The sequence below is a fragment of the Columba livia genome, chromosome 6 (genome assembly GCF_036013475.1).
Source record: "Columba livia isolate bColLiv1 breed racing homer chromosome 6, bColLiv1.pat.W.v2, whole genome shotgun sequence".
Lineage (NCBI taxonomy): Eukaryota > Metazoa > Chordata > Aves > Columbiformes > Columbidae > Columba > Columba livia.
Genome location: NC_088607.1, coordinates 5,525,510 through 5,538,368, shown reverse-complemented (window position 1 = coordinate 5,538,368; position 12,859 = coordinate 5,525,510). Strand labels below are relative to the sequence as shown.

Genomic DNA, 12,859 nt, shown 5'->3' with positions numbered 1-12,859 from the left:
ATCAGCAATTCTCGTAGTGACTGTGTGACGTACAGAATACTGTGGATGTTTAGGCCATCTTGCAATCTGAGAGTAATTCCTCTTTCTAGATCACTGCTTTGACTTTCTCAGTTTGCCACTGAGTGTGAGCTTGTGCATGTATTATACGTATTTATATAGAGAGATATATACATGTGTCTGCCTAGATAGGTACATATAAATTGAAATATTGGATGATCAAGTATAATTTTAAGGGAAAAGAAAAAACTGAAGCGTTCAAACAAGGCTCAGGTTCATTTTGTTGCTCCAGTCAAACTTCAGAATTACTGCAAATTTTTTTAACCACACAAAGACACATCTAAAGATAAAATATTGAAATAGCTAGACTAAGAGAAAGTGTTTGAATATGCAAACACACATTTGGGCTTGAGCCTGCATTGCCTGTTTATCCAAAGTTTTCGCTGCGGCCTCAGAATACAGAGGGAATGCAGGATGAACTGGTTCTCATCAGGTTTCTAAATCCAGCTTTGGGGTTTCAAGAGTGTTCCAAGGACCCAGCAGCCCAGCTGCTTAACTCGCTGCCATTCCTGCTGGGTATTCGGCTCCCGAGGTCCTTCGAAGAGCCCAGCATAACGCAACCAAAAGCTAAACTGCCAGCAATACGTTAATGATCGCATCCTCTTTCATGAGGACTGCATGTTTCAAGCAACCTCACCAGTGGTTACTACTCTATGAGATTAGATTTTAGTGGCAGTGGTTCTACAGAGCAGTTACTCCGACCGAAACTGTTCTGAAATTATCTTCAAGACTGTTACATGTGCAAACATTGTCCCTAATCCCTCATCTGCGATACATCCCCTGGATAAAGAGATTCCACAGCAATTCGTGGTCACTCTGCAAGCAATGCACATTCAAGCTGAAATTTTCTTGCACTTCATTCTAAGCTTGCAAAAATATTTCATTCAAGATAATCAGTTAAAAATTATGTTCAAGCACTTGCAAACTGCAAACACTGCTAGCAGAAGCGAGCTCTACACAAGCACTGCTTTGCCTGCTTGGTGACAGACCACGCAGGCTCGGTGCTCAAATAACAGAGATGTAATAACATTGCCTCGTTCAATATATTTTCAGAAATTATCTGCAGAAAGTGGGAACATTTCACTCCCGTAATATGAACCTCAGCAATATGCACATGCAAGTTTTGTACCTTTTACTTCGGATTAACAATTAGCAAATGGTAAGCACAAGATGACCCAGCAAACCTCAGGTGGTTCATGGTTTTTGCAAAGTAACTCCAACAGTTACAAACGAGAAAATTTGACTAGTGTCAAAACCAACTACAGTTTTTCTAACAGCTGATAACAATTTCCAGGCAATAAAGCACATTGATGTTTGTTTCTTTTAAGGACAGAAACACCATCAACCCCAGAACAGCGAGACATGCTTTGCAGTAAAAGCAAATGACTACTTGTTTTCTTAGAGCATGCAATGTTTAAAGATGCACGGAGCCAATTCCCAAGATATGGAAGGCACTGCTTCTGTACACGATCCATTGGCATCAAAATTGGAATTTCCATATGAGATTTGGATGACAGATTAGAGTGAATTTAAGCACACTAAATAGTATTTTGGTGAACCAGTGCATGATTGTGGCCAAATTAGTCTCAAAGCTTCGTAAGAAACTTCGAATTTCATCCTCTTGAAAAATTTTACAATGATTAATGTGCTGATTTTCAGTTATCCCACTGAAGTGCTAAGGAAACGCAGCTCCTTAGCATTTCTGATGAATGTTTAACAGATGTAAAAATATTTCCATTGAGTGCAATAGGCATTCCCCCCACACACCCTTTTTTTTAATTGTTATTGTTAGGTTTTTGGAGTTGCAAATACATGACAATTCATTGGCTGGAGATAACTGTGTTTTTAAAAGAAGAAATCATTGTAAAAGTCCTTTTCTGAGACAGAAGCCGTGCTAATTCTGCAGCAATCAACAAGGGGAAAATAAAAAGAGGAAAAACCACAGAAAGAGAGCAGTGTATACCTGGCAGAACTGTCAACCATGCAGTGTGAAAGGATATCCCAATAGAATTACCCGCCAAGCATGTATACTCCCCAGCATCCTCAAAAGTTACATTCCGTATATAGAGAACCTCAATTTCTTTGTCCGTAGTGTTAACACCGGCAGCCTAAAAAAAAAACAGAAGAGGGAAGCAAGAGAAAAAGCGAGACATTGAGAGAATACTTGTGGATAGGGAGATGGAGCCACGGGGCTTTGCACTTTGTAAAGGCAGAGGTGTAGAGACGCAAAGCTCCTTCCCCATCCACAATCCCTCGTCCAAAAGGCGTTTACCAACAGGTCCCAGCTCACCTCAGAAAGTAATCAACACCCTTCACCAGACCTCGACTCACCACCTAGACATGCATGCAATCAAACCACATGGAAAAATTCACCCACAGAGCTTTTGGTTTTGGCTTTTTTTTTTATAAAAGGAAGTTGAAAGAAAAACAAAGAAAACAAAGTAGGACAGAACACAGAATCCTTCATATGTAGTGACCTGTTTCAGAGGAAAGAAATTACTATAAAAATACACTCTGAAGGTAAATTCTGCTCCAATGGACATAACTTAATACCTGTTTTGAGCAGTGTATGGTCCTTGCATCATCCACTGCACTACTACTTAAATATTGTAGAGTGTGCAGTGTTGCCCAATCTCAGCTTAATTGGAAGCCTGGTAATATTTGGTGGCTTGATTAGAAGCACAGTGTAGGAAGGTAGCACAGGTCTTGTTCAAAAAAGACCAGTTATGGCTCTCAGAAATGTGGAGAAAGACTGGGCCCCAAAGGGTCAAAAGCCACGTGGTGGAAATAAAATCTATTTTTCTAAATCTTAGAGATTTAAATAATAATAATCAGAAGGTTTCTTCCGGTCTCCTTCCGGATTTGTTAAACCTCTGGCTTGACAAGTCATTATGCACAAAAACAATCACTGTATCAGTGATGATCTAAACTCATACAAATAGAGTAAATCTTAGACCTGGAACTTTCCAGCTGTCCCCAGATGAGCACAGCCCAGAATCAGCATCAAGGTCTCTGTGATGCAGATTTAAAGAAATGTTTGTTTGCCACTTTTTGTCTCTGTTCTGTTCAAAAATGCTACTTTGGAATACATGATGATGAGGGAATAAACACATTTTTACAAGACCACTTTAAAGTAAATTTACTCGTGAGTTGCAGTTGCCCTGTTGCCAGTCTTTATTGCTATTAATGGGCTATTACCCAGTTAATAACAGGTGAATAGCAACTGGAAAACCCTCCCACCCTGCACAGTCACAGGTGATGTGGGAAGTTATGAGTAAACTGATGTGACTTATACTTCAGTGGGTACATACATGAACATTTCATATAGATATACACATATGTATATATATAAATATACACTAATTAGGTTGTAATTACGTTGTTCAATAAGTATCTTGTATGTGAACGGCAAAGTATGCATAATTAACTAACAACAAAACTGGACATAAACACACAGACACAAAGACACCAAACACAAGAGAGGACAAAGGTCAGCTTCAGAAACCAGTGCTTATGGTGCACACAGAATATTGTGGGAATTTTTCCATGGCTGCTGGTGTAAGACCAGTTGCATCACCGAAGGAGGATTACACATAGACCACAAGGCCAAAGAGTTATCCTACAAGCTGCCTGCAGTCTCCCAAAGCACCATTTTTCTCCAGCTTCCACATCCAGCTTGCTTTAAAAAACAGTGTTACCTTGTATACTCGGCAGAACAGAGAGCCAGGCAGACTGGTTGGCCTCCCCTATATAATTGGAGACCTTACAAATATATTCTCCAGCGTCCGCCTCTGTCACATTGTACAGTGTCAGCACTTCAGCATTGGAACTATTTATCCCCGAATGCTAGAATAGACCAATAACACAGGAGAACAATGTCACTGCTGCCCAAAACGGACACCGATCTGTCTATGGTCCCACCACCAACACATCATAAGAATACGCCTTCCACTTCATACAGGTATCAGCATCAAAACATCGAGGGTTTGTTTGTTTTTTGTTGTTGTTGTTTGCTTTTTTCTTAAATACAAAGCATGACACAAGGAGTTAGAAAACAGCAAAGTGAGGGGGAGAAAGGACCTGGGCTGGTGATTTCCACCAACTGCATGGAACAAGATGGTATCGAGCTGGCTGTCCCACCTGCCAGTGCAATAAGTTTTGCAAAGCCACCCAGTTTGGAAAACTCTGGAGTTTCCCCGGTGGGGTTTACTCAAAATGCCTGCGGCAGGAATGACGCCACCGATACGCTGGCAAAAAATGGGACATCTCGGCAGGCTCAGCATCCAGAAAACCCAACCCTGCCAACAAGCATTTGGCAGCAGGCGTCACGTTACTTTGAAATAAAGAGGCTGAAAAAGTGTGAAAGAAAGAGAGTAGATTGTCTTGGGTATGTTTTGGATGCATTCTACCCAAACATAAATGTCAATGATGTTCTTTAAGAGGGTTTTCATTTTTTTCTGAGTAAGTCATGCCTGAAACAGTTACAGATAAAGAACTTCATGGAAGTAAAAAAGAGTAAAACAGCATCTATAAGCTGCACAATTAGCATTCAGACAATCAAATATTTATCTAACTCATTATTTTCTTTGTAACACAAACACTTCCATTTTCAAAACAAGTTCTGATCTCCAAATCCTTGGATTTACACCAAATAAATTCAGCACTTTGAAGAAGTCGTCACCATCGCCGGCATCTGTAAAGCCTCACCTTTAAAACCTGAAGATAGGGCAGCCCATCTGGTCCATATTTACTGCCATTCTTCTCTACATGTTTTATCCACTGAATATGAGGTTGAGCGTCACTGTAGACTTTGCAGACGAACTCGACGTCCCCTCCGACGACTGCAGAGGCATTTGCTGGGAGGCCAGCCTGGAGGATGGGTCTGTGTGGGGATCGCTCTGTTCGGGAGGGGGACAAGAAGGAGTGAGAGAGAGAGAAAGAGAGAGAGAAATAAAGATGCCTAAATAAGAAGAGCTGCCAAGAAAACTGTAAGTGAACTCGAGCCAAAAAGCCCTGTAAGCCTGTTGGCTGACTCCTCCGAAATCACACTGCAGCCAAAACGTATAACAAAAACTACAGTTCAAAGGAGATGACTTGAGCACTACACTTGTAATATAAAGAATAGCTATTTGGGAGGAGGGGAGAAACTGTGCTTAAAAACTTTAAGCATTTTTCATAGTTCAACTCAGCAAGAATTTAGTAAAATATCTTCCCCCTTTTTTTTTTTTGAGTTATTGTAGTAAGTATCTCTGAGTTTTAAAACATTCTAATCGGACTAAACCTCTACAAATTAAGAACATTATTGGTTAATTTTTAAAATTTATTGTTGTGTTAAAATAAACCAAAGGGAACTTCTCAAAACCAGCAGTAGAAGCCTCAGCACTGAAGCTCCTGGTGCAGGATGCCCATAGCAAACAGCTTGACTCTTCAAAACGCCCTGCCCAGTGCTCCCAGGACAGCTGCTCTCTGCTTTACCCAGACACAGCAGCAGGAATAAAGTTCGTTCTTATTCTGAGCAACACCAGGAAATACAGGATTCCCTGGAAAACTGCAGTGTATTTAATCTGAGCCAACAGAGCTTCTGATCTGTGGACCTGCTTAACCATTTATCAAATGTTCTTGCTCAAGCTCACATCACTGAATATACCAAGTGCACCCTGTATCTTCTGAGTGCCCAGCGAGTCACTGCAGCCAGAGTTCCCAGCCCAGTTTTGTGGATGTGATATAGGCAATATTTGGGCAAAGCATTGATGGGAGCCTCATCCTCAGCTATGACAGCAAGGCAGCTTTCCATCACCCTCACTAAGCCCAGTTTAAAAGATATTAAAACCTCCTGGCCCTCAAGGCCACCAACAGCCTTTTTTTGTTGGACAAGGCAAGTGGGCAAAGCATAAAAACTTTTCATTCAAACATCTCATAAGTGAAAGTCTTCTAACTGACAGTCTTAGTTACCAAATTTCTTCATTATTCAGTGAACAGGACGGACACTGTCACCCGTCCCAGAAAACCTTCGGGGAGCTGCAGTTTCATCAGCCTCACTGGGAACTCACCACCCTCCTCATGCAAACTTAACTCTGTTTCTTTCTCTAAGAAATCAAAGTTAATACTGACCTACATATACTACATACTTTCAACCTATGAATTAGAACACCCATTGCCCAGCCCCCTCTCCCCTACTCCAGGAATTATTTCAAAGATAAGTAAAAAACAGCGGACCTAAATATTTATTTTTAGAGGCCGTACACTGTAAAAGCTTTGACATTACGAGCCAAATCAACTGAATTTCAAACCAAGCAGTCCTTCTTAAACATACTAGTTTCCAATAAACCGTTTCACAAGCAAACATTGCGAGTGTAATAGCAAATAATGATGCCCATGGAACAATGGGATCTTTTATACAGTCCAATATATTTGGCATGCAGCAAACATCTACTGGGAATTTATTCACTGAGGCTATGCTGGCAGCATACTACAAAGCAGCAGTCTTATTTTACTTGCAGCAAAAGTGCATTTGTGTTGCAGTTATTAAATTATTGCATCGCTATATCTGTCATTTTCAAAGATCTAGGAACAGTTTAGTATTTTTTAATTTGTAAATTACAGTAGAACATATAAATTACTATTTTACAGTTCTGGAGAGAACTTTTAGTTTCTCACCTTCTACTAAATAAGCTCTAATTCCATCTCCCTCACTCCTTCATTTGGGTACAAAAACGGCAAGCAAAAATCTCTCTTTAATAGAAACCTTACACCATCTTCCAAAACTTATTACAGCTGCCTTCAGTATAAAATGAAACCTTAGAGAATGTTATTTAAAATGTTTTTTAGGAGTCAGCAGGCCTCATGTTTCATTTCTCCACATCAGGGTTTGATTTCCTTTGTGACCTTATACTCTGCCCTTAAACAAACCAGAGAACGAGGCCTGAAACATCTTGGAAAAGTTCCTACTATGCCAGCATCAACACACAAAACGTGTTTAGTTTATCCCGATAGCCATCAATGATTTAATCTTTTATTGATGACTGTCAAACGTTTCCTCTACTGAAAAAGAAGAGGCAAACCAAAGGAGTAAAAGCAAAGATCTTACAGTTGTGGTCTCAAATTCCTTTTAAAAAATTAAATAAAGTGTATCGTATGTATAGGTAAGGCATTTGTGAGACTTCTTCTCTAAGGGTAAATGTGTTGAAAACAAACTTTAGTTGCCCTCCGACATATGGAGCAATGATTAGTGTTCATCAGCTCCCCAGCTTCAGCAGAAGGGAGTATTCCTGTGCCCACACATGCAAACAGCACAGAAAAACACAACCATCACGATGCACATTCAGCAGAATTTCATGACAATCCTGGAATCCAATACCACAACACATATACTCTGTATTGGGGAAAAAAAAAACCTGGAGAAACTTCCACTAACTACAAATGACCAGCTTATAATTCTGCATAGTATTGGTAATAATAATTTCAGGATGTCACCCTGTCTTTGATATTTCTCTGTGAATCCAACACATCTAAGGACTCTGCTTAAGCATTGGTACTGTCAGAACCACATTCATAAATTTTACATCACTACTTAGCCTTTTAAAACACCAGCCTTACATTTGTACACCCATATCATCACTCAAACAACTGGCTACAGTAATATTAGATGGAAATGGTTTGTTTTGGGTTGGTTTTTTTACTGAAAACTAGCAAAAGAGTCAAAGTTGCCTCCAAAAAAATTCTTAAAGGCTGGTGAAACTAATTTTATCATTCGCATTTCATAACCCAATAATTATAATCAGGATCATTGTGAAACTATAGTGATCATATGTTAACTCAGACAAACAATATTTTCATACAAAACAAGTTGGCAACCAAGCATTAAGCTCGGTAGCCCTGCTGATTTCAACATTTCCCTCGTTCATTAATACTAAATTGAATCAGAACCTCAAGAAATAAATCTTTACTATTTGACCACTCAAATTTTAGTGTTTTACTGCTAACACATTTTTAAAAAAAAAAAAGTCAACAGCCCAAGCTATAATACAGAAAATCACCCCATTGATTAGCTGTCTTCAACCATACTAAATACTACATCATAAAGACCATAAATAGTAGATACTAATTTACCATAAATACTAGTTACTTAGTGAACTACATACAGATCTACAGGGGTTTCATAGATATGCCCTACTTTCTTAAAAAGACTTCCCTGGTTCACCTGAAATGTAGCAGATGCTTAAGACTGAATGTAATGGACGTTCAAAAATGTTTAAAGTTTAAAAAAAGTATATTGATCTGAAAGTTATTGAGCCAAACAGACGCCAGCTTGGTTTCTCCAGTTTGCAGCTTAGATACAAAAAGAAGAACATCCCCGTTTGAGGAGTCAATTATTTACAAAAGGCAGAGCAAGAATGATGGCCCACTTGAGGAATATCGCATTCAAGGCTACAAGCATCTAAATTTTACACCACCATAAAAGTGCCCAGGACTTGAGCATTTCTGCTCAGGGTTCTGCTTATCTATAGACAAACAGACTCACCATCTGAAAAGACAACTGACAATTACACCTGCCCAATGGCTTAGAACAAACTGTCATTTAGCCTGTTAATGTTACAACTTCAGAAAACTGCAAAGAACCCAGGAAAGCTGGAAAATCCCAAATTTCCTAAAAACTGGCACAGTGGAAGAAGATGCCCAGGAAGTTCCCAGCCCTGCAGGATGCCTGGAGACAGGTGGGAGTCTATCCTGCCACAGATGATGGAGAAATGACTGTCAGGACTATCCTGGAAATGACTACTGGAGCCCACACACCACAACAGGAGGTCCTGAGAATTAGCTGTTTTAGAAGGTACTGTCTCTGGGCAGGTGGTTCCTACAGAAGGGCCTCATCTCTCTCCCATCCTCAGCTTTACTCCTCCAATTTTCTTTGCGGAGCAGCTGAAGCCAATACAGAGGGAAATCAGAGAGCAGAGAGACAAGAAAGTCATGAAGCAGACACACAAGATGAAGATGCTGGAGTATGGATGAGGGTGATGGGGCCAAAATCCAAGTTTCACAGCCAACAGAGACCAGAAGATCCAATCCCACCACTCTGGTCCTAAGGCCGGGGGTGTTGGGATGCAAAAACTGCGGGAAGAGAGGCCGCTCACTGAGCACACTGGTGGATGGAAGATGTAGGGCAGGATTTGCTGTTGCCAGAGGCCAAAGTAAAGCACATTGTGACTGAAAGAGTGGTTCTGCCACTACTGGGGTGCCTTGGCAGGGAGAGGAGACAATAACCCCGGAAGGGTTGAGCTCCAGGGCCCATCCTGAGGCCAAGTCTCCTTAGCAACCTGGCTGTGCCAGGGGCTGAGAAGAGCTCCAGTAATTGTCTATCCAAGCCTCCTTGTCACCCTAGCACAGACAGTTCAGGACCTTTCATGGGAGCTAAAAGCCAGAACCAAAGCCCATTCAAGTCAGAGGAAAAACTCACATGGAATTCAATGGGCTTTGGATAAGGCATTTGATTCATTTAAAAAAAAAAAAATAAAATGAAAACTACTCTTATTTTCTCCTTTGAATGTGCTTGTTTCCTCTCCTTGCAAATGTGTGATTCAAGTGCAGGCTAGGGAAATAAAAGCTGAATAGCAAATCCAAGACCAAACATGAGTTCTGGAGACAATGGAGAGATCCTCAACTAACAGGGGGAGAGGAGAGGGAGAAGAAATATAGTTAATTATTTTCCACAGTTTTTAATTAGATACATTTATCAGAGTCTTCAATACTAGTTTTGAAATGTTACTGACTCCTAAGGAGTCACCTTGACAGCTGCCACTGTGAAGTTACAGAGGGTTCCCTCAAATGATGCCTCTCAGTGAATCAGTAACTTTCCTGGATTGATAGCCCCAGTAGAGATTTGGTGTACTCAGTCCTCACTGAATAAAAAATGAAGCAGTTCCAGCTGTCTCTCTGCTTAACTGAAAACACAGACCTGCCATGCCCTTCTCTACCTGCCCTGGTCAGCACAGCATGTTCAGTATTTTGCCTGAGCTCGGGACGCCTTCAGCAGCAGTTTGGACTGTTCGGTGAAAACACTCTGCATTCCCAACCACCTTCCTTCCAATTGCGCAACATATGTTGCTTTGGAAGATGCTAATTATCCTGTAAATTATGGGCCTCAAAAGCACCCTACAAAGTTTTAGGCTAGACTGTAATCACAGCTTCTTGTTCAGCTTTGGCTTAGCATCTCAAACTTGCTAGACTAACTCTTCAGCCTTAAAAAAAAAAAATCACATACTTTTCATCATATGCTTGGACTGAAATATTTCTCCCCTGTGTTTCTTCTTCATGCAGTATGCAGCATTCTTCCACCATTTCCACCAAGCCATGTCAATAACACAGGAGGTCCCCGAAGGCCACCAATCTTAGGTAGAAGCACTGCTGATGGAGGAATATGTTGCTACATGGATGGCTCTGTCCCCAAATTAACTGCAGATGTCTTCTCCTATCCAACAATGCATCACATCTGGGTATTTCCTTGGCAGTTACTTTACAGACAGATGCACATCTGCCTAACAAATCCCTCATGCCACTGACTGAACCACGGACAAGTCTCGTGGAGTGGGAAGCCAATGGCATCACCCATCTCTGGCACATCCAGAGCCCCCTCCTCATGTCCTCCTCCAAACTGTACCCATGGGATGACCCACACTGCTCCAACAGAAAGTGGAGCTATATGCTAACTTCTCAGGTGACTTAACTGCTGCCTGGACTTGACAGGGGCGTGAAACCTGTCAGGTATAGCTCCAGCTTCCTAAAGGGCCAGTGTACCATAAGCCATCTCAAGGCTGAAATATCTTTTCTTCTCAGAAGTGGCACTAATGACCATTTCAGTCACAGTCTGAGAGAATAACTCTCTCCACCTGTGCAGGCCACTGTCTCTCTGCTCAACTTTTGGCACCTTTACTGAGACTGTACACATCCATACTATTATTGGTGGCTCTGATGTTTTTTTGGTGGTATGGATAGCTACCACTGGGTGAGAGCATTTGCTAAAGCCACCGGGCCAGCCACAGGATCGCTACCTGTTCAGGCTAAATATCAACCATTAAAAGAAAGATTAAATGTTTATCAATCTTTCACCATTCATTGAGTAAAAACCTTTCAAATTTCTGTCGTGCTCTAGCTGATAGCAAAGGAACCAGTTTGCAAGGAGAGACACAAGGATCATTTTCCTTCATGAAAGATCCCACCTACATGAGCTGTGAATCTGGCCTTCATTCACAAGCACTCAGAGGTTTAATTATTGCTCTCTGGATTAAGAGAGCTCTTTTGAGGAGAGTTCCAGGAACAGCCAAGGCATGAGGAATTGCAACTCAGATTTCTCTATAAATCCAGCGTTATCCAAGTTCATACAAAGGACCCGATGTGAAACTACACTTGCAATCCACACCCCTTGGTGGAGTAGTATAGGAGGGGTCTAACCAAACAGATGTTTGAGTCCCCACAGGAATTTCCTCCTTCCAGGTAGCTTTCTACACATGGGCCAAGCCAAACCTTTGCTTCCTTTCTCCAGCAATAAGCAATTGCTTCTGGAGGCCTGTGCTCTACGAAGTGCTGGAAGGAAAACACTGCTAACTCCACTGTTTGCTCCATGGCGTGGAGAAGTAACATTGAGCACTGGCTGTTCTTTCAAAAGATGAGCAGGTGTGGGCAAAATGCCTCTAGTAATTAACGTCATACACTATATATACGTGAGCCAGGAGTTGAGCAGCTTCTACCAGCTGCATGTCAGTTTGGTTTCCTTTCTGCATAATATGAAGCACTGCATGTTGTTTATGGCCAATTCAGAAGCACTGCTGAGCTGTCATGTTCCATTTATATGTACATACATACACACTCCTCAAATCATCACTTCCTAGGTAATTTATACATGCCAAGATAGCATCCACAGCAAGTTACGGACAATGCTCTCTTCTCAAGTTCTGCAAAATCAAAAGATGGTTTAAGGCTACAATGAATAACAGATCACTGTCATTAAACACTAAGAGATAAAGACCATCCCTGGCAAGAATACTTGATAGAGAACAGGAGTCTTTAAGGCAGTCTAGCAGAGCAGCTTAGGGATCAGACCAGCATTACCAGTGCTGATGAAATCATGACTTACAAATTTTGGCATCTTTTATCAGCAGGCATTAGCAAATAAACGTTCACACTACTCAAAGTGCCTGTGCACCAGGAGTCTCGATGTATAGCATTTCCTACTGGCCGAAAGCTACTTGAACAAGTCACCTCAGTGGCCAAGAGCTCAAAGGGCTATTGCTGCAGCTGGAGCTCCTGGCCCTCAGAAAGGAACCTGGTGAGCCCAGGGGTCTGGCCATGCAGATGGGAGTGAGGAGATAACCTCCATAACCACCTTCTAACCCACTTTGTCCTCATATATAGAAGTCTTTTATACAAACTCAAGGCATTTCTTTCTGCTGATGTATCACACACTTCATCATTGCTGACTACTGGGCCCAAACGTCCATATCTGGTTTGGTTTGTGGACCAGTATCAGCACTCAGAACAAAGTGAGACAGCAGGGAACCAGACTCCATATATCCCCTGCTGTGACCAAATACTTCCTCAAAAAATTAAACATTTGAACACTGACTATTAAAGAATTCTTTCTAAAGACTAAAATCTTGTAACAGACACCAGAAGCAGACTCAGTTACTATGTACAGAAAATACTTTGCCACCCCATTCAATGTCCTTGTGCCACCCAAGCCCTCCTACTTACTGAGGCCAGTCAGATAAAAGGCAGTGCCTTTCTAAAATCTTTATACAGAAACTAATCA

General features: G+C 41.3%; 1 protein-coding gene across 20 annotated transcripts in view; it reads right to left on the bottom strand.

Annotated features, from left to right (window-relative positions):
- FGFR2 (fibroblast growth factor receptor 2) overlaps window positions 1-12,859 on the bottom strand; it is an 85,905-nt gene that overhangs the window by 27,559 nt on the left and 45,487 nt on the right. For 11 of the 20 annotated variants that reach the window (XM_065066855.1, XM_065066854.1, XM_065066853.1 and 8 more), the window contains 2 exons: window positions 4,765-4,955; window positions 2,021-2,165 (listed from right to left, as the gene is read on the bottom strand). In XM_065066855.1, coding sequence (XP_064922927.1) covers window positions 2,021-2,165; window positions 4,765-4,955 — 336 coding nt within the window. Of the gene's footprint in view, window positions 1-2,020; window positions 2,166-3,755; window positions 3,904-4,764; window positions 4,956-12,859 lie in introns of all 20 variants that reach the window. The other 9 variants (XM_065066851.1, XM_065066852.1, XM_013368094.3 and 6 more) reach the window with 1 other exon arrangement.